Source organism: Neopelma chrysocephalum, unplaced genomic scaffold (assembly GCF_003984885.1).
Source record: "Neopelma chrysocephalum unplaced genomic scaffold, ASM398488v2 Primary Assembly neopelma1_59, whole genome shotgun sequence".
In the NCBI taxonomy this organism is placed as follows: Eukaryota; Metazoa; Chordata; class Aves; order Passeriformes; family Pipridae; genus Neopelma; species Neopelma chrysocephalum.
In genome coordinates, this window is record NW_020897714.1 from 30,896,954 (window position 1) to 30,919,497 (window position 22,544).

The following is a 22,544-nucleotide window of genomic DNA, read 5'->3' on the forward strand; positions in this document are numbered from 1 at the left end:
CTCCAAAATCAAACAGGCAGTCTAAGAAGATCCCAATTTCTTTCATATGTCTTGCTGCTTCTGACACCAACTGAACAAGAAATTAATTCTCATCGTGTTTTTCCTCTGAAGCCCAAGAGCACTTTCATCCCTCCTGTAGTATGTGTGGCTGCTAAGTAAAATCAGCAGATGCTGTAAAGCAACTTAAGCAAATTCCAGAAATGCAGAGAAGTATGTCTGAGAGCACATGTATCTCAAGGAGATATCAAAGAGCAGGCAAAGGAGGTTAAAGAAAGTTATAACCTTTAACAAACACCCAGAGGCTTCTGCCTTGACCACTTGTCTTAGTGAAATTTATCCTCTCAAAACAACACTTGCTAAAGACTGAGGATTTTATTATTGCTTTTAATGAGTGCTGTAACAGTTCCCTGCTTTCTAAGACTTCATGCTTAAGATGCTCATGACTAAAAATCTCAGTCTTTCACTGAAATAAAATAACAAGTTTATCAATACCACAAGTTTTTATGCCTGTTCACCACCCCACTTTAAAACAAATTTTGAATCCTTCAATTTCCTGCACAAACTCAGTGAAATGTGTTTTTACCTAAGAAAACCTGATACTTCTACAAGTAGCAAGACAGGCACAGCTGCCTTGAGAGAAGAGAGCCTACCCTGTGAACACCTATTTCCCATGGCAGCAGGAGATCAGAAAAATATGGAAAATGGAAACAAATGAGGAAAAAAGGCAGAGCCCGCTATATTCTTTCATTCCAGAGGGGTGACAGTTAAAGTTAACAGTTTTACCTGGATCTATAGCTGCCCTTTCTGATTGATGTTTTTAGCTGTAGTTGGTAGAAATGAAATCACACTGCTCTCATAAGGAAGGATATGGTTTTTTCATTTGCAAAATATAAAACTTTGCTAGGATTATCAGCATTATTTCTGCACACATACTTTCTGAAACATCAACCAGCACTACCTTTGCTGAAGGTGGTTGCTTGTCTGTCAAATATTGTGTCCCTACCCAGACAAGCAGCATATGGAGCAGGTAAAGAGACTGAAAAGCAGAAAGGAACAAAGCAGAAAGTATCCTGTCAACCTCAATAACCATTTCACGGGGCTAAAACAACCATTTTATTTTATTTGCCATTCAACAGCTTAACTTCAAATAGGTGTTTAATTAACTCAGAGTGGCAGTCTAAACGTTTAGCCTGAAGCTGCCTGACAAAGGAAGAAGTATCTACTGCATTTGCAGATTTAGAGCATCAGGGACGAGAAGAAACTGTAAATTGCATAATGCAGAGAATTCGTACGACACACGCACGCAAAAGTGTAAAGATGGAACTCCAAACACTGCAAAGTTTCTTCTATGCCAAAACTTCATGCAAGTGTAAAAGGTCTAAGGAACAATGAGGGCACTTCACAGCTAAAACCTGTTTCCACAAAATAAAATTTTACTGGCTATGAAGTGACCGATTTATTAAAAAATAGGAAAGACAAATCTAGGAAAGCACATTTCATAAAAATACAAGCACAATATGTTCAGAGAAGGATGAACAGGATTAAGGATTTTTAAAACTTAATCCGAAACACTATAATATTGGTTTAAGAAACCATAAGGACTCACAAACACCTAACAGAAGCTGGGCATCTTACTATGAAGATGGGAGAAACAAGGAAGGTAACATATGTCTTGCCTCCACTACTTAACATCCTATTCAGTAGCAGAGCTTTAGACAGTCCCCTCTCTTGTTTCTTGGGAGAAAAAGCCAAATTAGAAGGAAATGAATGCTCTGGCAGCTGACTAATTATTTTGAATATTTGACTTGTTACCCACCAGCCTGCAAAACAGGTATATTCCCGGCATGCAGTGATACATGGCGCCCCTTAAAATTAGATGGTCCCCAAATATTTTCTGTTAAAAGTATACTCAATGTCTCGGCGATGCAATAATCCAACTCCCTCTCTAGTTTATTACATGAAAAGATGTCACACTGTGACTGTTTTAATCAGTGAATAAACAAAGTGCCCAGCACCTGCCTTGGCTTTTATTATCATAATAATCCTGTTTTGTTTTTTAATTCTAAAACATCAGCAACTCACCCGTAGGTGAGCATGTGTTTATGCCGCCCCTACTGTTGCCTTTGTGGTTTCATTATTAGCAAGCCATTAAATGAAAAACAGGAGAAGAAGGGGGAGAGAGGGGAAAAGCAGGCCTGAGGCACAGCCATTTGTGCCTGTTAAATACAACGAGCTGGCCTTAGGTAACCAGAGCCCCGAGACTGGCATGAAAGCGGGGTAAGTACCAGAAATTGAAAAGAAAGCAAGTCAGTGAATGAACCACTCAGAGTTGGAGCAGATCAATCCAGGACAAAAAAACCACACGGGCAGGCATCCCACTGACATTTAGCACAGCTTAGCACAGCCAGAATGGAATAAAAACCTAACAGTGGTCAAGGTGAGGAGAGAGTTCATGCATAATGACTACTAAGTGCCTTACACTCTGATTTGTTAAGGCACTTTTCATGGAATCAAGGGATGCTTGAAAAAGAAAGGTATGTGCTGACAAAGTCTTGGCTTTGTTACAATGAATGGATCTAGAAAAATTTAAACACAGAAAATGCTAAAAATGCAAGGAAAATTGTTTTCTCACCTTGAAGAGGACAGAAATTGACCCTCATAAACTTTTTACCACTTATTCACTCACATTTTATTGATGCATCAGATCAGATTTTCCGCATTAAACTTTCCTGATGTGATTCAGTGGAATGGCACCAACACAAATCTGACTCTGAAAGTAACAGGGATTCTTTTCTGCATGCTTCCCTGCCTCATTCTCCCCCACAACCACTGCGGCCAGTATTCAATTTCTTCCAGTGAAATGGGAAATTCTATAGAAAAACAGTAAAAATGGAGAGAGAAGATAAAAACCTAGAATGCCTGAATCTCTGATAACTCTGCACTTCAGTTCACATTTTGTATTGTGGCCCAATGGGACACGACTGACAATCTGGGTTCTGTTCCTGGTTCTGGCAATGAGCTACAGCCTAACAATGTGCAAGCTGCTTCCCCTCTGTCCTCAATTCCCCTGGTCTGAAAAACAGGATGCTTTAAAAAGAATGAAAGAAAAAAAAGAAAGAAAAATATTCCAAGATCCAGGGATGACGGTGCTACGTAATATCTGGATCATACACAAATATCCGTGCAAATAGGCTGTGAAATGCAAGTAAAATTTGGTGGTTTAATGTTATTTTGTAGAGCTATAAGTAACCACAAGGGATGAAAAGGCAGAGAAGAATCACACCTGGCAGTTATGAAATAGAGGATGATGCTTCCAGATCAAAGTTTCCATGCACAGGGAGTAACATTTGAATTTCAAGTCACTAGAGTATTTTGACATCTCTTTCTACTATTTAATAGGCAGTAACAACAATTTATCACAGTTCCTCTAAGATATGTAAAACAAAAATAGCCAAGCATTGTGGGAAATATACATTGCCAAAGCTTTCTGAAATAATCTGAGTGAAGACAAATCACAAGTTCAAGAAAGTGTCCTTCATGTAAGTATTTGAGTTTCCTTCTGAAGCAGTAAGAACCTTAGAGATAAGGACCAAACTTCCTACCCTAATCTTTATTTCTAAAAAAAGGGATTGGGCAAATAGGCTCAACATCTTAAGGCCCACTTTTCCCAGGGACTGGATAGAATTAGATCTGAGTAGGTTTATCTCAATCGAACTAGGATAGTTTCTATTAAAAAAATAAAAATCCATATTTTAACCAGCAAAGTTTAATCCCTTCTTTTCCTGTGAAAACTCAGATAAGTTTGATTTTGCGCCTCTTGCTGTCTCCATACTCCAGGTATTATGTCATTGCACATTAGACTGTGTCAACACACCGTGACTTCGTCCCCGCTAATGCAAAACCTCAGAAAACATGGAGCCAGGAGATAATTTCAGAGCGCTTTTTTTTCTCTTTTTAATGTAACTCGGTATTTATCCTTCCATATTTCTGACATTTCCATTGAGTGATAGTCCCAAAACGAAGAAAATCAGCCTTTTGCATGCAAAGCCGTCTTAAAGCAGACTGTTGAGTAGCAATCTTTCTGGGCAGGTGAGCTTCACACATGTCTCAGGAAGCATCACTGTCTTGCAAAATCCAAGAACAGCAATGACAGGCTTCCAAGAAAGCCTCCTCAAGTCCCCTGTTGGTGGAAAGAAGGCTTAACCTCCCACAAAAGGGCACCTCCTGAAGGAATGGGGAGATGACGTCACAAAGAAAAAATGGGTGTGAGGCTCTTAGAAAATGTGCCCATACTCTAACAAGAGCTGCCTGTGAGCAAGTTTGGATGGCTGAAGATAAGAAATGGCTGCTTTCAGAACAATCTGGTTTTTCAAAACAACCTTTTTTTTTTTAATTTAAGTATTAAAACAGTGGTTCGGGTTCCTTAAACATAAAGAAAACACAAAGAAGAAGCCGCGCGGAACCTGATGAAATTGTAACATCATGTTAGTCTTGTCTGCATCTTGGTCATTTATTTCAGCACAAAGTCTCTCTAAATGCTCATGTTCTGATTTTTATGATGTTTTACACTTGTACGGGAAGAGGGAATTTCAGGTCCCTTCAATCTACATGTTATGACAAATTCAAATAAAACTTCATGAGTTTTGATTTAAATAATGTAATGAACTATGTTTATTGTGCTAGGTAACTAAACACCAGCAAAAACAGACAACACAATTTAAGAGAAAGAACCCATTTAGGAAAACGTATTATATAGCATTATTAAAGTCCCATCTTCCACTGTTAACTACTGCATGCTAAAGTAAATGTCAGCCGGGGGGGGGGTTAATGTTTCTAAATTAAACATCCTTCAAACACGCTTTCTGACAGTTATCTTCATATTTTCCACAGATGCTGCCACTGCCACAAAGTTAAGCACTAAAATAGATACAATGCTAGTGTCACATCCAGGCTGAGCTGATACCCCTGCCACTGTAACTGCACCAGGAGGAAAAACACACTTTATATAGAGAGGATCTCGTGGCACTGTAGATGACATTTGGGAAGCTCTAACGGCTGATCAAAGCAACAGAAAGTCACCAGCAGAAGGCTGTGTCTCAGACTGAAAGCAAAGAGTCCATCCATATTTGTTCCCTTGATATGCACTATCTCTGGCAGATTGGAATGATGCAAGTTATTCGACTTCTGCAGATGCACAGGGCAGCCTGTGCAGATGTGGCGTTCTCTGGAGGTTTTGCTTACCCTGTAAATCATTACGCCTATACCCTTAATTGTTTGGCACAGCTCCCAGGACATCCATTACACCTCCTCTGACTAATGCATATTTGTATCTGTTCACCCCCGGGGCTTCTAACCAATAAATGTCCTGGCATAAAGAGAAGGGCATGAAAATAACACATTATAGGTGAGCAATACTCCATCAGGATACCTGAGCAGTATGAGCCAAAAGAGCCACTCAAAAACGTGGTACCAGCCTCTTGCCACACTTTGGTTTTCTCTGCTTCTCTGGCTGTTTTAACATCTAGGGAGTCAAGAGCATACTGAAGAATGTGGGAGTCCTATCCTAAACAAAAACCAGAAAGAATATTAAATGTGCTTTAGAGAAGTTGGTAGCACGGGATACTGATTCTGTGTACATTCTGCCTAAAACACACCTAAGCACCTGTCATAACTGACCAGACCTCCCCGAAGTACTTCCACAACTAACCCAGAAAATTAGTGGGTCCGACTCAGCAGCAGGTGAGATTGCATGAAAGAAAAAAGCAAGGCAGGTAGAAAAACATCTGTGCTACCTACAACCCACTACACCAAGACCTGCTTCAGTAGATGCAGAGAAAGTGCTTAGTTTCTAACCCTTGGTTCCCCCTTGAGAAAATCTGAGGAAGCTTCTCCCAGCTGTCTGACAACGGTATTTGTGGAGGCAGCAACAGCAAACACTGGAAAAAAGGCAAGCTCTTTTTGCAGAAACAGTTTGCTCTTTCTAAACCGCTCCCATGGCTGCATCCAGGCTCTGAGGGGAGTGCAGTATTGGGAGGGTAAAAAGGAATCAGTTCTGTGGCAAAAGACAGGAGAAAAGGCAAACACACCCAAACCAAAAGAGAGACAGAGCAGCAATGATGGCAGAGGGATGGAGGGCATTTGTGCAAATACAGATTACATGTGCAATTCATTTAAAGGCAGTGGCATTTTTATCACAAAGAAGAGTTTAATCAAAGTCTCAAGAGATCTGCCATAAAGGAAGCCCTTGCCTTGCTGCCTCGGCTGTCTGAAAGAAACACCTGTTACGCACAACAAAAAAAGACAAAACAAACAATAGGTATAGAAAGGAGGCCACGGTTCAAACAATGTGAATCGGAGAAGCACAGTTTTCTCTAAATGAAGGGCTAGAATCCTATCAAATGAACAGCTGGGGAAAGCATAATTCTTTATATTTGCAGGGAAGTTGCACAGATTATATGATGGCAACAAATACAATATACGTATCTGAGCTCGGCTTCCTAGGCACCAGAAAGGACAGGAACCTCCTAAGATATCCCTGAGTGGAAGAATAAACTTACTTGAGCCCAGCTCCAGGAAAAAAGATAGCCGGCTTTCAAAAGAACACAATGGACAATTTTCCTCCCACGGGGCCTTTGCAAGAGTTTCTGCTAAGAGGATACTGAGCTCAGACAACCTTCTCAAAAGATACAGAAAGCAAACTTGTGATTTACACAAATCCACCTAAATACACGAAGGGGATGTGAAGAACACCTAAAACAGATGTGCTTTGTTTTCAATAAGACATGTGAATATTATTAACATAGAATACAGAATTCTATGCCAGTAATTTGATTATGATTTTAATTTCTCTATTCTGATGGTACCAAAAAGACAGGAATTCTGAACTGTGCAATAAGAAATTATGCAAGGGAAGCTGACTTAGCAACACTCCGAAACTCCTGACACAGTTAGATAAAATTCTTGAAAAATATAATTTCAAATCTGCCTTTCATTTCAAATACAGAATAAATGCAAGAAATAGAGCATAATTCTAATTCTAGTCACTAGAATGTATCAGCTCTCCAAATCTTCACTTACCAATACAGTGGAAAAGAAAATCCTGGATCTATCATGTATCTCGGAAGCTTATCCTACCCAGGAAAACCTCCTGCTGTCAGAAACAGGTTCTATGGAAGAACACATGCTACCTTTATAGGGGTGTCTACAGCTATAGAGACACTCACAGAATCACAGAAGGGGAAAAGAAGGAGGTTCGAAAGTTTCACTTCCTGAAAGTTTTCTAATTTTAAAGTAATTTGAGTCAATCTCTGCTTATTTTGTGTCTCCCAGTGTATGCAGCAGCCTGTCTGCAACACTGGGAAATACTGTGATCATCAATGTCTAAATTAAAGGTTCTCTCTATTTGCTATGATTTCACATGAACTGTCAGCAGGGCTGAAGCATTCATAAAGCTCTGAACAATTCACAACTAAGATGATGTGTAATTTGGTAAGTATTAATAACCTGTTGTCCCCACACAGAAAACATCCCTGCTCCTTCCTCCTAAAAATCCTTTAGAGACGTTAAAAATCGATGTTCAGAGAAGTAAAGTAGTTTTGTAATTGATATCTAAAAGAAGGCATTTCAGATGCACGCATGAAAATGTGTATAAGGCAGCTTACCTCTGTGTATAAGGTGAGAATGCACCTTATGATGTATGAAACATCAATGTGATTTGATGTATGAAACAGCAATGTGATTTCTCATCAAGATACGCAGGGGCAGAATCCATCTCTATTTCTGGGGTGACAGGGGGATCCCAACAGCTGACAGTAGGAAGTTGAAGTGAGCCTGACTGGGAAGGAATGGCACAGACACCCCATCGTGACTGGCCCAGAGGTCCCGTGCATCCTTGGCATAGATTACCTGAGGAGTGGGTATTTCAAAGACCCAAAAGGACTTCGTTGGGCGTTTGGCATAGCTACTGTGGAAGCAGAGAAAATTAGACAGTTGAACACCTTGCCTGGCCTCTCAGAGGACCCCTCTGCTGTGGGACTGCTGAAGGTTGAAGAACAGTTGGTACCGATAGCCACAGCAACCGTGCACCGTCGGCAATACCGCACCGACCGAGACTCTGTGACTCCCATACATAAGATGATCCGTGACCTGGAGACCCAGGGGGTGGTCAGCAAGACTCGCTCACCCTTTAATAGCCCTATATGGCCAGTGCGTAAGTCCAGCGGAGAGTGGAGGCTGACGGTGGATTACCGTGGACTCATATACACTTACTTGTTCCTGGACTACAAATTTGAACTCCAGGGTTAAAGAAACTGGAAATGATGCCTAATTTAGATGTGCATGATTCTTAAGGATGTTATGAACTTAAAACACATCACATACAGTATATAAAGAAGCACCTCTCACTGACACATCACAGTTCAGTCATGTACATGGTAGACAAGATTCTACACAAAGTTTGCAAAATAGAAACATATTCTCACCACGCAGAGCTTTAAAGGGCCAAATGCTATAAGAGGTTTCCATCAAATTCTCAGAGCAAGACAGTCCTTAACTAAAAGATCAGTGGCTTTGAATTTTGTACCTTCAGCCTTGGGGTTTTTTGCTAAAGCACAAGAATGTGGTACAATAGGAGGAAAGAACTGATTAGTGGCTACAACCAATCTGGTCCCAATCCTACTGAGGGGAAAAAAAGGGGGAGTTGGAGGGTGCTGAAAAGAATTGAGTCAAACTCCATTTTCAGCATAGCCAGCCCAAATTCAACAAAGGCTGTCAAGGAATCAATCTCCCTTTCTGAAGAGGACAGCAACAGGAAAAAAAGTCGTCTCTATCTTGGTGGAGACCAAAACTGGAAAAAAAAAACCCAACAACAACAAAAACTGGAGGAAGGCAGGAGACAGGACACAGAAAGAGAGGAGGCTTCATAGTACAGGCGCTTATCCACCACAGCCAGAGAACTGTTCTCTCCTGCTAGCCCAGGAGAACACAGCATTTCTCCTGTAACCCAACTGGCATGTAGCACTTCTGCCATGCTGACATTTCAGGGTTCAAGCTGGGCTGACAATACACTCTAGGTGGTTGATATATCAGGATTATGTGCTTTTACAGCCATCAAAAACACATAGAAAAACAGTTAAAATAATGCTGCTTTGGATGAAAAGTTCCCTCAAACATTAGGGAACGCCAGAATTAAGGCTGTCAATATAATTTTAATTTTCCCTCTTGTGAGTACAGCTTACAATTATATTATCGTGTAATTCTGCTTCCCTGGGACACCATTTTTTATTCAATATGTATGACAAGAGATACATGAGAATAATTTTAAAGATACCTATTTAACCTAATTCTGGCACTTGTAACTTTCAAACGCCTTATTTTGTTATCTAACTAATGTATTTCTTTGCACACAATTTTCATAGCATACAGGAGTATAGAAATCCCTTGATAATTTCTGTCCAAATCCATTTTAAATTGCTATTTTGTTGAGACTATCCAAGGTCCAACTTCAGAATAATTTGCTGAATGCTATCACTGTTGTCTTTCAAGTAAGTCAAATCTCATAAGAGATATTTTATAACACACACGTTTTAAAATTACTCATTGTGCCAAATATTTATGAACTCCAAGCACTGTGAATTAAATTTGTCCCATTTAATTATTATTATTATTACTTTTCATACAAGTCTTCATTTTAGTTTTTATAAATTTATTAAGCTTATCTTGGAACTTAAATTCTCTTATTTAACTTCTACATACAAGAAATTCTGACATACACTTCTTAGCCTCTTCAAAGCATATTTTAAATCAATTTGAATAAAAATCTTAAATGGTTCCTTGAAATTATTTACCCATTACACATTTTATTCATATGTGAAAAGTGAGCTTAAATGGAGACTATATACAAGAAACAAAATAAAGACAGCTGGCACAAGCTCCATAACTCTCTAGTTAATTTTTCCTCAACAGAGACTTCCACATGACAACTGTACTTTTCCCTCTCTTTCTCCAAATTTCTAAGTCAGGCATCACTCACATCATCCCTTCAATCACAACCCTTCAAGGGATTATAAACTGTTTCATTTACTCTTCTTACAAATACCAAGCACAATTAACTGCCTTGCACTTTAATTTTGCAAATACAATACAGCAGCAGATAAGCAACAGAAAGTGGAAAACAAAAACAAAACCCTTCCCCTTGGCCTCTTGCAGGGTATTATCACCAATGGTGAGCTCATCTTGTCTCCTAAACTATGCAGGGTAAGGCATCATCATCTTTTGGATGCCAGATGTCTGGAGAAAAATCCAAGGTGGTGAAGACAGTGGTGTTGATTCAGTAGGTGGGACCATACTTTTTCCTCTTAATCATTTTAAGCCATTATTCCAGCAGAGAGTTTGAAGTACTCTGTTTTGAATGAGCCATCAAAACAGTCGTGACCACTTAACATGGCAAGAGATGAATCAGAAAAGCAAGTCATTGACAGTAGAAACTAAATGGTCCTCAAATTTCTCCCTCTTGACATAGGTATGGATGCTGGTGGCAACCTTGGAATGCCAAATATAACCTGTATCTCAAAACCAGCCATTTTGGTTAGAAAACCATTTCAAATAGACCAAGCTGGGCAGAATTAGATGCCCAGATGCAATGCTTAGAATAACAACCAAATATAATGGTACTTACACATCGACATGCCCAATGTTGTTAGAGAAAGAGGTGCAACCCTGGCAGCAGGGTTTTGGGTTTTTTTTAAAGTAGTAGTAGTGGATCCAGATCAACACCTCGTACCTTCTGTCCCACTTCCAGTTTGGGATATCACACACTACATGCTTGTATCTCGTGGTTCTCCCATTTCACGTGAAGATTCCCATCCCACTTGAGCTCCAAGCATATGTGTGCTTTTATTTCTATCTGTATGTCTATCGGGTTAACTTCTGCTATGGCAGGTTGAAACATCACCACCTCCAGTGGAACAGCCCAACTCTACCTTGGCTGTTGCCGTCATTACAGAGTCAGCACAAGAAAATGTAACCTCAGCTCTTGTAGGTCGGAATCTCCTAATATAAATATCTTTAATAGTATCACCAACAAACATTAACCAAAAAAAGTTACATCTTCTGTTCATGCTATGTATCACTAAAAAGCACAGTAACTCCTAAAAAAACTTTAAGAACCATTTTGTGAGTTAAAGCCAGGCAATCTCAGACATAGTCCGTAATATCGAAGAGGAAATAAACGAGATCCGAATTTAGCTTAGAGATTCATTCTCTTTAGGATCCTTCAGGATGTCATGTGCTACATAAACTAAATATTACTTGGCCAACAGGGCTGAAAACCCCCAATTTAAAGAAATCACCAGAATGATACGCAATGGTGAATTTTCAAATTTTGTTTTGTTCTGGGGGGTGAGACCCTACAATAAATGCTCTCAAATTATGCAGCTATCTGAGTCATTCTGTAACCAGTGACCCTTATAATGATGTTCTCATTTTCAGAGCCAATGTGATGCCACACAGTGATTTGTCGGTTAAATTGAATCTTTGCCTCTAGATAGATAGATAGATATAAAGTTTATTTTGAAATGTCTCCTAGTGCCTCTGAGTCTGACTGATGTGAGATGTTATTTTGAACATGCCAAAGCATCTGAACGGCTCCAGTCCTTTCTTTTCAGCGTGCATTCCTTGATAAGTGGCAAAGCTTCCCACTTATCAGTCACTCAAAGTGACTGTGGCTGTCAGTTGTGTACAAAGCGCAATCAGTTTGGAAGCAGAGACACCAGCATTTTTCTTCTCAGCTTGAAGCAAACACGTTTTGACTGCTAGTCATTCAATTTTAAAGCATCTTCAATTAGGGGCGGATGAAGATATAAAGAAAACACATCCTAAACACCTCCGCCAGCCAGCAGTAAAAAATTTATTGTTATCTCCTGCTTTACCTTACTGCAGAGGCAGCAGTAGCAGCCTTTTTTGGCTGCACAACAAAAGTGCTCATGATTACACACACTCCATACAGACAAGATCACAGCCATAAAGAGTTCATGCTCAGCATCTCCAGCCACTTAGACAAACTGCCACGGTACCTTCCTTCTGCTCCTGTGCCTCTGCAGCCTGCTGTTTAAGTACCTGCATAGGCACACAAACGTGGACGTAGCTCACAGGCACCCAGGCACCCCACGCCATGCCTTCTGAACACAAACATTCACATATGCATGCTTTACAGCAAATAAAATGCCAAACAAAACCCATTAATAAGACTGTGGAAACACAGACAAGGAGGGGAAAGGGAGGGCTGGCAGAAAGGAGGAGTTGCTGCGGGGAAGGGTGGCAGCTGCATAAGGAAGGTTGCTCAGTACCACAGTATCAGCGGTCAAAGCTGATGGGTGCTTCAGAGATGCAGAAATTGGAGAGGGGATCTGAAAACAGAAAGAAAGACAGGGCCCTGAAATGCCTGCAGAGGGGAAGGAGACCAAGATGAGGCCTTGGAGCATAATGCTGCCAGCTGCGATGACTGTACTTGACTGTTGGCCTTTTTCGTACAGTCCTAGCTGCTGGATTAGTTTGGGTGTTTCAGTGTTCTGTTTTTTAATAAAAATACGTTTCTGGCCCTCCCTTGTGATCCTGTGAGAGAAATGGAAAATGGGAACACTGAAAGCTCAGTAACAAAAAGTAAATTAAGAAAAGATGCTAAAATTTCAAGAAAAATGTTCAAAACATGAACTTTTTCATGAAGTTCAAAACAATCTCATAATTTTTAGAACATTTGGACTGGTAACACTGGAGAAAGCAAGTGCTGTTGCAATCATGTACCTCAGCATAGGCAAAAAAAGCTGATTTATCTCAAACATGCCCTTGCACTTTCAATAAGTTCTAGTTCTACAAGTCTTAAGTAGATTCTCCTTGTTCGCAATGGTACAGCTACAGAAGTCAGTAAATTTGGATTGTATATAAGAGTGTAGTAAAGGCCTGAGATCAAATTACCTGTAGAAACTTGCCCTAAGGGTAATCTTTGGAGGTAAAGCCGTGGTATATTGGTGAAAAATGATACTCTGCACTGAAATTAGTACAGATAAAGACCTCACCAATCTGCAATCTTTTACATAACTTTTATGGTAATGGAAGGAAGTGAAGGCCCACAGGTTACTCTACAGTCTGTGCTTCATACCCTTCAGCCAAACACAAGTTATATGCCGAAGTTGAGAGGACAGTAAGCAATTAGCTCATTCTGACTGCTAGCCTAGATTTTTCTTTTCACTCCTCCCTGTCCCTATTTCCTCCCCCAGCCTTGTCTTTTCTCTTTGTGTGTGTGTGTGTGTGTGGTTTTTTAGGTTGTTTTTTTGAATAACTCATTTCCCAGGGGCTTTTTCCTGCTCAAGGGACAGGCGAGTTATTCTGATAACTGATAGGACATCAGCTGCAGAGCTTTTGTGAGAAACAATTGTTTTGCCTCTTTGCCGGCAACCTCAGTTGTTTGGGAAGAGGTTGCAAAGTCATGGGAAAGGCTGCAGTGTGACTCCTTCTTGGGCCTGTCTCACTGAATCCAGTATGCCCATGTTTATAAGTTGCAGGAAAACAGCTGCTCCTGACACATGATGAATTTGGACAAAATGTCCCCAATCCACGAGCCTGTTCAGTTTGACTGTGCAGTCACAGCTTGTCATATCCACACTGGCAAAAAAAAAACCAAAACAAAAAACAAACCGTCTCAGTGGACGGAGCCTGTTCTGAAAATATTTTGCAGAGTGAGGAGGAAGATACTTTCTCACAGTTTCCTACTGAAGAAAGGTCTCATTAAACTCCCACTAATATGAATAAGAGCCTTTTCTCCATGTTCAGTGGGAGTTGGATCAGGCCCGCACTTCAAGCTTTATTGTCTTACCAAGGAAACCTTTTGTCCTCACCTCTCTCTGATATGCAAAGAGGACTCTAATTACCAAAAAACTAATACTGTTCTGCTGTGCAACGGCTTGCAAAGGGGTCGTAGCACCACGAAGCACTGTTCTGCTGCCACTGACTCCTCAGAAAATCAGAATTCCCTGGGAAAATGGCAATATAGAAGCACCAGACATTACTAAATCTGTGACCAAGCCCTTGTGTAGTGGTTGCTCTCTTTTGCATCTCGAGTGAAGGACTCTTCATCTCCAGCCCTTTAAAGCCTCCTAGAGAACTCTGGGTTACAGGCACGCAAGAAGCTGGAGACCAGGAAAGAAATGTCACAAGTCCTTGTGGCTACACTGAGGAGACACTAACAGGGCAAAGATTAAGGATCTCTACTCTCCTTATTGTAGGCTCAAAGTATTCCAAGTACTTAGCTCACATAGTGGTCTGCTGGAGTTTGTTTTCCAGCAGGAGACAGAAAATGAAAGGATGAGCCGAGCTGGAAGTATAACTTCAGAGTGCAAACTTGTTGGGGCAGGGAACAAATCTTCATATTTCTTTATGTACAGTGAATTAGTGTCTTCTCGCAACAAGAGACAGAAACTAGTATTTTTTACAACAAAACAAAGAGAACACAAACAGGTCTGAACAACATTCAGCCACTTCTGGATAAACAAATGATTGCCCACCTGAGGAGTTCAAAAGCAAAACCAAATCTAAACAACAACAAAAATTATAGCCATAGGTAACTGCATGGGTAAATTATGATATCTAAAGCACTCTGGAAGCAGGTCTCTATCAGTATTTTGGAAGACTGGAATCAATTCAGAACCTCCTGGTGCTTGGAAAGTTTTGACAATAACAACTGTGTCATTTCAAAACTTTGCATGTTAAGCTTTAGAAATATTTTTCTCAACTTCTGTGTAACTCAGAAACCAAATCCTTTTTTCCTCCCCAAAAATTTAGCTAGGTTTTGAAAAACAGATCTGGCTGCAAAATGGACTAACCATCCTGCAGGAAATTCCAAGTGTTCAAGATTTTATTACATTCCAAATTGGAACAACATCTTAAACCTCAGAAGGTAATGAGAATGGGAATATTCTGATTTGGGAACATATTACCACAGCCAGACCTCTCCATCTACCGACACAACTCATGGGGAAGGGGACCCAGCCAGCTGACAGCGGGTGGGAGGATGGAAATCTGGATCCAGACTCACAAAAGAAAGCCTTATTTGGAGCTGGGAGGACACCCGGTGCCACTGAGGGATTCAGGAAAGCCAGGAAGCTTGCAGCCCAAAGGGGCACTAAGTCAGGTGGTTCATGGTGCCCACACTCCCTGCCAGACAAGCTGCTGAGGGTCTGCAAAGCTTGAGGCCATCAAGGTCACAGTGAGCTTTCTGCCTAGGAGCCAGCACACCTGCCAGGAGCCAGGCAGAAGTCACATCCCACCTGGCAGGTAGAGTGGGCCAGAGGCACTCTTCCCAGCTTTGCATCAGAATTTAGTCAGGATCTTCTCATTCTTCAGAGGTCCAAACTTTCTCGCAAAGAAGGTGTCCTATTAGAACATCTGTTGAATGTCTCTAGCTTTGAAGGAAAATGAAAACCCTCTACTAAAACACACAGAGTCATGAAATGGTTGCTGTCTGGCAGGAATTGCCCTCGAGTTTCAGACAGCACTTGGTTCTTGAGCTAAGTATGTCACTCAGAAAAGAAAACAAATTTGTAACTTGCAGTACTAAAGTACAGAAGTACTGGCAGTATTGAACCAGAAAGTAAAACAGAACTGTGGCCCAAATGTTAGAGACACTGTAAAGCAGTGTTGTTGCTTGCTGCTGCTTTGAGATTTAGTTTTACATTATTGGCAACCTGAAGTGTTTCAAGATCTTGAGCTGGGCTCTCCAAAAAAAATTTTGACTAAAAATCAGAACAGTTTAAAAAACAGCATTTGGCCTCCGTTTTGTTTGCCTTCTAATTTTGGAACTTGTAGTGCTCATGGTTTCAGATTTTGCCTGGAAATATGAGAGCTGGAAGTTTACATTTTGAAGAAATGAAAGCTGGCATTTTTGTCATCACATGACTCCAAGAGCTGGGGCTTGAGGGAAAAACATAAAACATTGTCAGGCTTTCTACAAAATTGTGAGATTAGCAGCATCAGTTTTATCACAATTTCGGCTGCAAGGTTGACCTATTTTATCAACAGTGCCCTACTGAATATGAATTGCTTTATGAATTTTAACAACCATATTTCATTTTAAATATAGTTCAATTAAAGTGACATTCGTCACTGAGCTTCAAAGCAAACTATTCAATCATCATCCTGGGCTAGACTTTTTCTTTGAGCAAGTGCAAGGAGTGAACTGCACGACCCCTCAAAACTTTGTGTCTCAGACACCCCCTTCAAAGCAGAATACGACGCACACCCATTGCCTGTCCTGGGGACTAGAGCTCAGCATCATGAGAAAGGAGCATCTAGCCTTTCAAGTTTCTTTCCCCCTCTGCCCCTATGATGTGACAGCTACGGAGCCCCAGACTTCACCATGTTCTAGAGCAAGGGCACCAGGAAGTAGACTGTGGCCTGACAAAAGACGAGGAGGTCACCAGGAGAGTTCTCCTGGGGCCCTGAAGGACAGAACCAGAGTTAGCCTACGAACTTGCTGAGCCCTACTTGGTGTTTGCACGCTCTTTCCTCAGCCTGTTCTACAGCTGCAGATTGCTACAGAGCTGTTCTGAAACACAGCCTTAGATCTTTTGGGGCTGCTGGTGCACAAGAGTACACAAAATACGCATTCCAGTTTCATTTCTGGTAAAATAACAAGACCAAGGTGTGCGGGGAAGAAGACCCCAAATATTCAGCAGGCAGAAACTGTTAAAGTGAAAACCTTTCCAACGCACACACACACAAAGGTTAATAGAACAGAAAGCAGTGTGCATAGGAGGATGCATTCCAAAGTGGCATAAAATCAGATGGCGGGAGGTTTAGTTAATGATTCAGAGAAACTCAAACCTCTTCACAAATTAGGTCTAGAACATCCTGAAAAGTAGAAAAAAAGATTATAAACATTTGCCAAAACACAAAATCCCAGCTGTATCACATTTTAGCATTTTGAGGTCAGACAGTCATATTTAATCTAATCTGCAACTTTTCTCCAGTTTAGCACTATCTCTTTACTCAACTCTCTATACAAAGAAAAACTGCTTGTCTTCTGTGTTAGTGTCACCTCCTTCCAGCTAATTCAGAAGAGATGGACTTGAAAAAGACATAATGTCATTTAGAGACTCACATGCCAGGTGTATTTTTTTTAAGCTCAAGGAACTAAAGCATCTTTCTTCAGCATCACAGACGTGGTTAGTTTAACTGAGCTGTAGTTACACTCAGCATTTTCAGTCCTCTAAGGAGGGGAGAGACATTGTAGTCTCTCCCTGGTTATGGACTGTGTGTGTCTATCAGTGATTGTGTGATGGGGTAAGGAGAGAGGGAACCATTTCCAAGTTAGCATGCTTAGAGAAAGGATTCATAAATCATGGGGTCAGTCAGGTTGTTCTTTTTTTTTAACCTTAGGGTATTATGTTTTCAATACAATATTTCAAAAGCTTTTTTTGTGTAATAATTTATCTGGAATTATGGCAACTCTTACAAGCTTAGAAAAAAATTGGCTCAAGTAAAACGATTCCTTTGTCACAAATAGGTTGTGTTCATAACTGCAGCCTAATCATTCAATTGCACGTAAGTCAAATAGTTATCCAGACTTTACAAGAATATTTCCCTGTCAATAAATCTAATGCTATTTAAAAACTTCAGGCCAATGTGACAGGAGCCTGTTAGATTAATTAGGGTAAGGTCAGAAAAGCTGAACTCACATCTACATTCATGTCACAATTTTGTTCCACCTACCATAACCTGATTGTAAACTCACTGACCGTTTTAAACATGGGCAAGTTAGGGTGACTTCATTGTTTTCATTTACATACAAAGGAAGATTTCTTCAAGAATTGTTTCTTCTCTAACAGTCAAGTAATTGAGGATAAATGTTTTGCTTTGTATTCACTGTCAACAAGGATTTTTTTTTTAATTTTAAAATGGTTTTTTCCTATCACTGACTTCACAGTTATTGGACTGCAACCACGGTTCATGAGACTTCAGGAACCATACAGGCACGGAATTGTCCAGACTGCTTGCCCAGTATAATCAAAATCTCACTACAAACAGATCATCTCTGTGGGAATGAGAGGATGGGATTGTCTCTCTGCCTGTTTAACTCTTGACCTTTATCGTCTGACCATCCAAAAGGAGGGTGCCCCAAATCTGATGGGGTTTGTGTGAAGTGGACCCTGACGGTGAAACTCTGAGCTCAGCAGGGTCAGTATTTCATCTGAAATCCCTTGAGACAGACCTCCAAATCATTTCTTAGGCTTGCAGCTTGTATCAGATGGTAGCTAGCTGACTTTCATTTACTACTAGCACAGGTCAAACTTGGACCAGGGATCAAGAGATGAAAGGCTCTATATCTCATTATCAATAACCAGTGTTCTCCACTACCCTAAAAACGACATACTTCATTCTTATCTACAAGGACCTTAAACTTAAAAGGGTTGGGGTCAAATTATGTTACTTCAATTTATTTTTATTCACTGCTTATAAAACAACTTCCTCTCTCACTGCCATAGCTAAATGCTAAAAATGTAAATATTTTCCATTCTATTGTAGTGGTTCCGCTATTGTTTTTCTTTTAAAGTTTTATTAAAGATGCAGCAATAAAGAAAAATCCCTCCCACACACAAACTGAAGAAAAAAAGCAGTACAGAGGTCAAGGCCAAACGAGGCCTTAGCAATCTCAAAATTATTTTCAGCAAAGTGCATCTTGTACAGAAGCTGCCCTGTAACAGAGGGGTGGACATTCCCCAGAAGTTTTTCAAAGTTATACAAGTCTTGATATGTGACAGAATAGGCTATGAAATGATAGAGCCCGGTTTTCTTCTAGTTTGAAGTCATACAACTCCTCTGATGTTGCTGAAATTAGGTTTTCGTAGATGGGTTACAGTTATGGTTGATAATTTTAGGCAATTAATTCTGAAATACAAAAGAGAAGCTTTGGAAGGAAAATCCTGTTTTTACTGGATAAGGAGAACGTAGTATCCACTTCCATAGTGACTTGCAATGCTTTACACATAACTGCATACTTAAACAGCCAGAGATTTTACCATGATCCTAGATATCTGTAAGATGTCAAACTCCTCCTTTGTTATTCTGTGAAAACCTTCACAGGCAAACTGATTTGCATTGTTCCCAAAACAGGGGCATGCACATATGCACGTGGAAGAAAAGTAATGAAATACAGTCAATGGCATCAAAAGAAACTTGTGAATACATTAAGGAAGAAAGAGGCTAAATAAATTTTACTGGTTATGCTGGGTTAACAACTCTTTCTACCACAGGGAATAAACCTGTAGACACGTAGAACCTACACAGTTGCTCCCCTGAATCTAACCAACCTTTTGACCAGCTTCTCATTCAGACAATAATTTGCCCCAAGTGTTGAAATTTTCCAGACTTCCAGCACCTGGGGCAGAGGGAAGGAGGTACACTCTGAGAAGAACTCCTTCAGCAAAACCTCAGAAACAGAGCTGTAGGACAACAATTCCAAACCATCTCTTTCTGGCAACTCTTTTGCCACTCCTGATGAAAGAGGATTTGGTCTTCCAAACCCTCGTTTGCATGACCAGCTCCTCTCACATATGGCTCCTGATCCGATAGGAACTGTGTTAATCATACAAGACCTTCCAGAAACTGCCCTTTATTGATTAATGACAGGTAAAATCCTCATTTGTTTCCATAAATAAGATGTAAGCCATCTGCAGATATTCTTAAAGAAACTATGGCAATAATAGCTGAGGGAAAGCATAGGGAAACAGAAAGGAGAAAAGAGAGATGACAGGGGCATGGGAGGAGACGCATCTCTGACCTGGATCTGTTGCTGAAGAAGGTTAATTTTGTGTTGCTGCTGCAGGAGCTGCTGCTGTTGTCTTGCAATCTGTGGAGAAATTGCACAGAGGAAACATGAGATATGTATCACCATTCCTGGAGTCAGTCCATAGGAAACTTCCACCCTGCTTGGTTCTTTAAATCTCCCTATTAAGCTAAGAAACATTCAAGTACAGCCTGGACTGCTGCTGAAGCAAGGGGCATATGTTCAGGAGCAACTCATAGCTAATACTAGTGTGAAAGGGAATCCTATGGAAAATGTTGTGCTGGATATCAAGAGGACTGATGCAAAGATCTGTTTGAAATGGCACTGCTAAAATTCACCAGGAGGACGAACACTACTGGCAGAGCAACTGGAAAATAGCAGGAGAAGGCAGAAAAGGCCAAAAAAATTATGATGGCCCGTAACATTCTTCTGTTTGGCACCACTTGTTCAAAGATTAAAAAAAAAAAAAGGAAATTTGACACCCTGGAGGAAAGTATTAGTGTATGTATTTTTTTGATGCAGAAACAGGCACAAAGAAGACTGGAACTGAGTTTGGGAAAATCATTGACTCTTCTATGTGTGTATCAACTGCAAGGAACTAAGGGGGCAGTGCAAGGCCATACAGCTCAACACTGCAACTGGTTTATGGAAGCTGATGGAGTGGTCCTAAGTCTCTTCTCACAGCCATGTGCATTTTCCATAAGGACTTCCACTCTCCCTCTCTGTTGACTAAATGACTGGGAATCCTGCTGTAGACAGATTTTACACACAGCGAAGGAAAAAAGCAGACAGCAGCAGAACCAAATTAGAGTTCTAAAGGCTGAAGAGAGATAAACCATTATATACTTCAAACTTCGAAAGTAAATTTAAAAACTTTCATCGGAGTCATCACAAAAGCTCTGCTCTCATGAACAGCTCATGCAGCAGTATGAACATTAGAAGGAGCATTGCTCTTCCCCTGTGGTATGTGTACACATATCAGGGTCAGTTGGGAACTTATACATACTTACTGGGAGGAATTTTGTGCATTCTTCCCCTTAGGTATTTTCTTTTACTTCTATTATTAGACTATTAACATAAGAAACACTCACTCATATTTAACTCCACATCTAAAAGATTAAATAAATGTTCCCCTTCTGGAGCTTTTCTTTAAGCAACCAAAATAATTTTCATCAATACATTTTTTACAAAGTTTGGTTACTTTAATTTCTATGCAATACAGAAGTATACATAATTTCTTCATTTAAAATAAATCCTAGTTATCCTAACAATAACACTGCAGGATTTCTTACTGGCTTTTCCATTCTCTCCATTTACTTTTTCACTTTCAAATCATTCAGCCTTCCTGTAGCAGTAGTGATTTTAAAAGGTAGGGCAAAGGAAATAGCTCATTTGGGATGTCCCCTATGGAAAGAGTCTTGCCAATTCCACACTTGCACCTTCATCTATCTTTACCATGTAAACAACAGCATGATATAAATTCTCTGGTTTAACAGGTAAGTCACTTCTGCTCTCCCTATGTGGGATTTCAGGCGTGAGGCCAAAATACACATTGTTTAAGATGAAGTTTTTAAATAATTAAAAACTGGGACAACCAAGGCTTAAATGTCTGAAGGTATCAGCAGTGGTTTAGAATCTTAAGACTTGCTTGGTACAATATCTGCACTGAAGCATGACAACTATGACAGATTCCAAAGAATTCTGTGAGTTTCATAAAATTCACATAGTTGCAATTCTATGATATAAACTCAAATTTTATTCCAAGCTGTAATAAATGGTCATGCAGAACAAAATACTTTCAGATAAGAAGTATCAACATGGACTGCTGACAAAATTTTAAACCAGATGTCTAAGTATTCTTTGCTCACATTCAAGTACAAAAATAGACATTTGTTTCTGTTAAACCTGTTAGATAAGTTATGTTCTTGTCTAAAATGTCCTGTGTCCACGTATGCACACTGGAACTACTCACATGTGAAAATGTGTTTGCATTTTCAGGAAAGGGCACATTTGCAAGAACTGAAAATCAAGACTCTCAAGTGTAGAAGAAAAAAAGTCACACTTTTCACTGACTTTATATTCTTCTCTGTTTCTTTCCACAGTTGGCAAAACCAACCTTTTCATTTCTCACGTTACAATGCAACTGCTGTACTTTGTTCCTTTTATACCTGTTCAGTACTACTGAATTCAAGCAGGATTGGAAGATTAGTCAGGACTGAATTTACTTGCTTGTTTACACTTAGTTAAAAAAACAAACAAACCCAACAAACCAGTACTGGAAGAAAATACCTCCAAAATGTAAGGTTCATAAGGTGTGGAAGGTTTCTACAACAAAGAATATCGCTTTACATATTTCAGATTAAACCATTCTTTTGCTATTGTTCAAACTTTTTCACCTAGGAAAACAAATTGAAAGAAAAATTTTGGGCGTAGAGCAAATTTTAGAGTACGATGCCTGAAACATAAACTACTGGAAAATCCTCCAAGAAAATTATTTAAGCTGAAAGCCACTGTAATAATCACTCACCTGTTCCTGTTGCTGCTTAGCCAGCTCCATTTGCTGGCGTTGTTTCTCGATCTGTGATGCAGCCAGCTTCTTCTGTTCATCATGAGCTGCTAGCAGCTGTTCTCGCAAACTGGTCAGCTGATTGATCATACCCATGAGCTGCCTTTCTTTCTCAGCGAGGCTTTCTGGAGTCCCTGGGCATCA

General features: G+C 40.1%; 1 protein-coding gene across 17 annotated transcripts in view; it reads right to left on the reverse strand.

Annotated features, from left to right (window-relative positions):
- Positions 1–22,544, reverse strand: part of SOX5 (SRY-box 5) — a 641,934-nt gene that overhangs the window by 129,298 nt on the left and 490,092 nt on the right. For all 17 annotated transcript variants that reach the window (XM_027680806.1, XM_027680807.1, XM_027680811.1 and 14 more), the window contains 2 exons: positions 22,362–22,534; positions 19,829–19,897 (listed from right to left, as the gene is read on the reverse strand). In XM_027680806.1, coding sequence (XP_027536607.1) covers positions 19,829–19,897; positions 22,362–22,534 — 242 coding nt within the window. The remainder of the gene's footprint in view (positions 1–19,828; positions 19,898–22,361; positions 22,535–22,544) is intronic.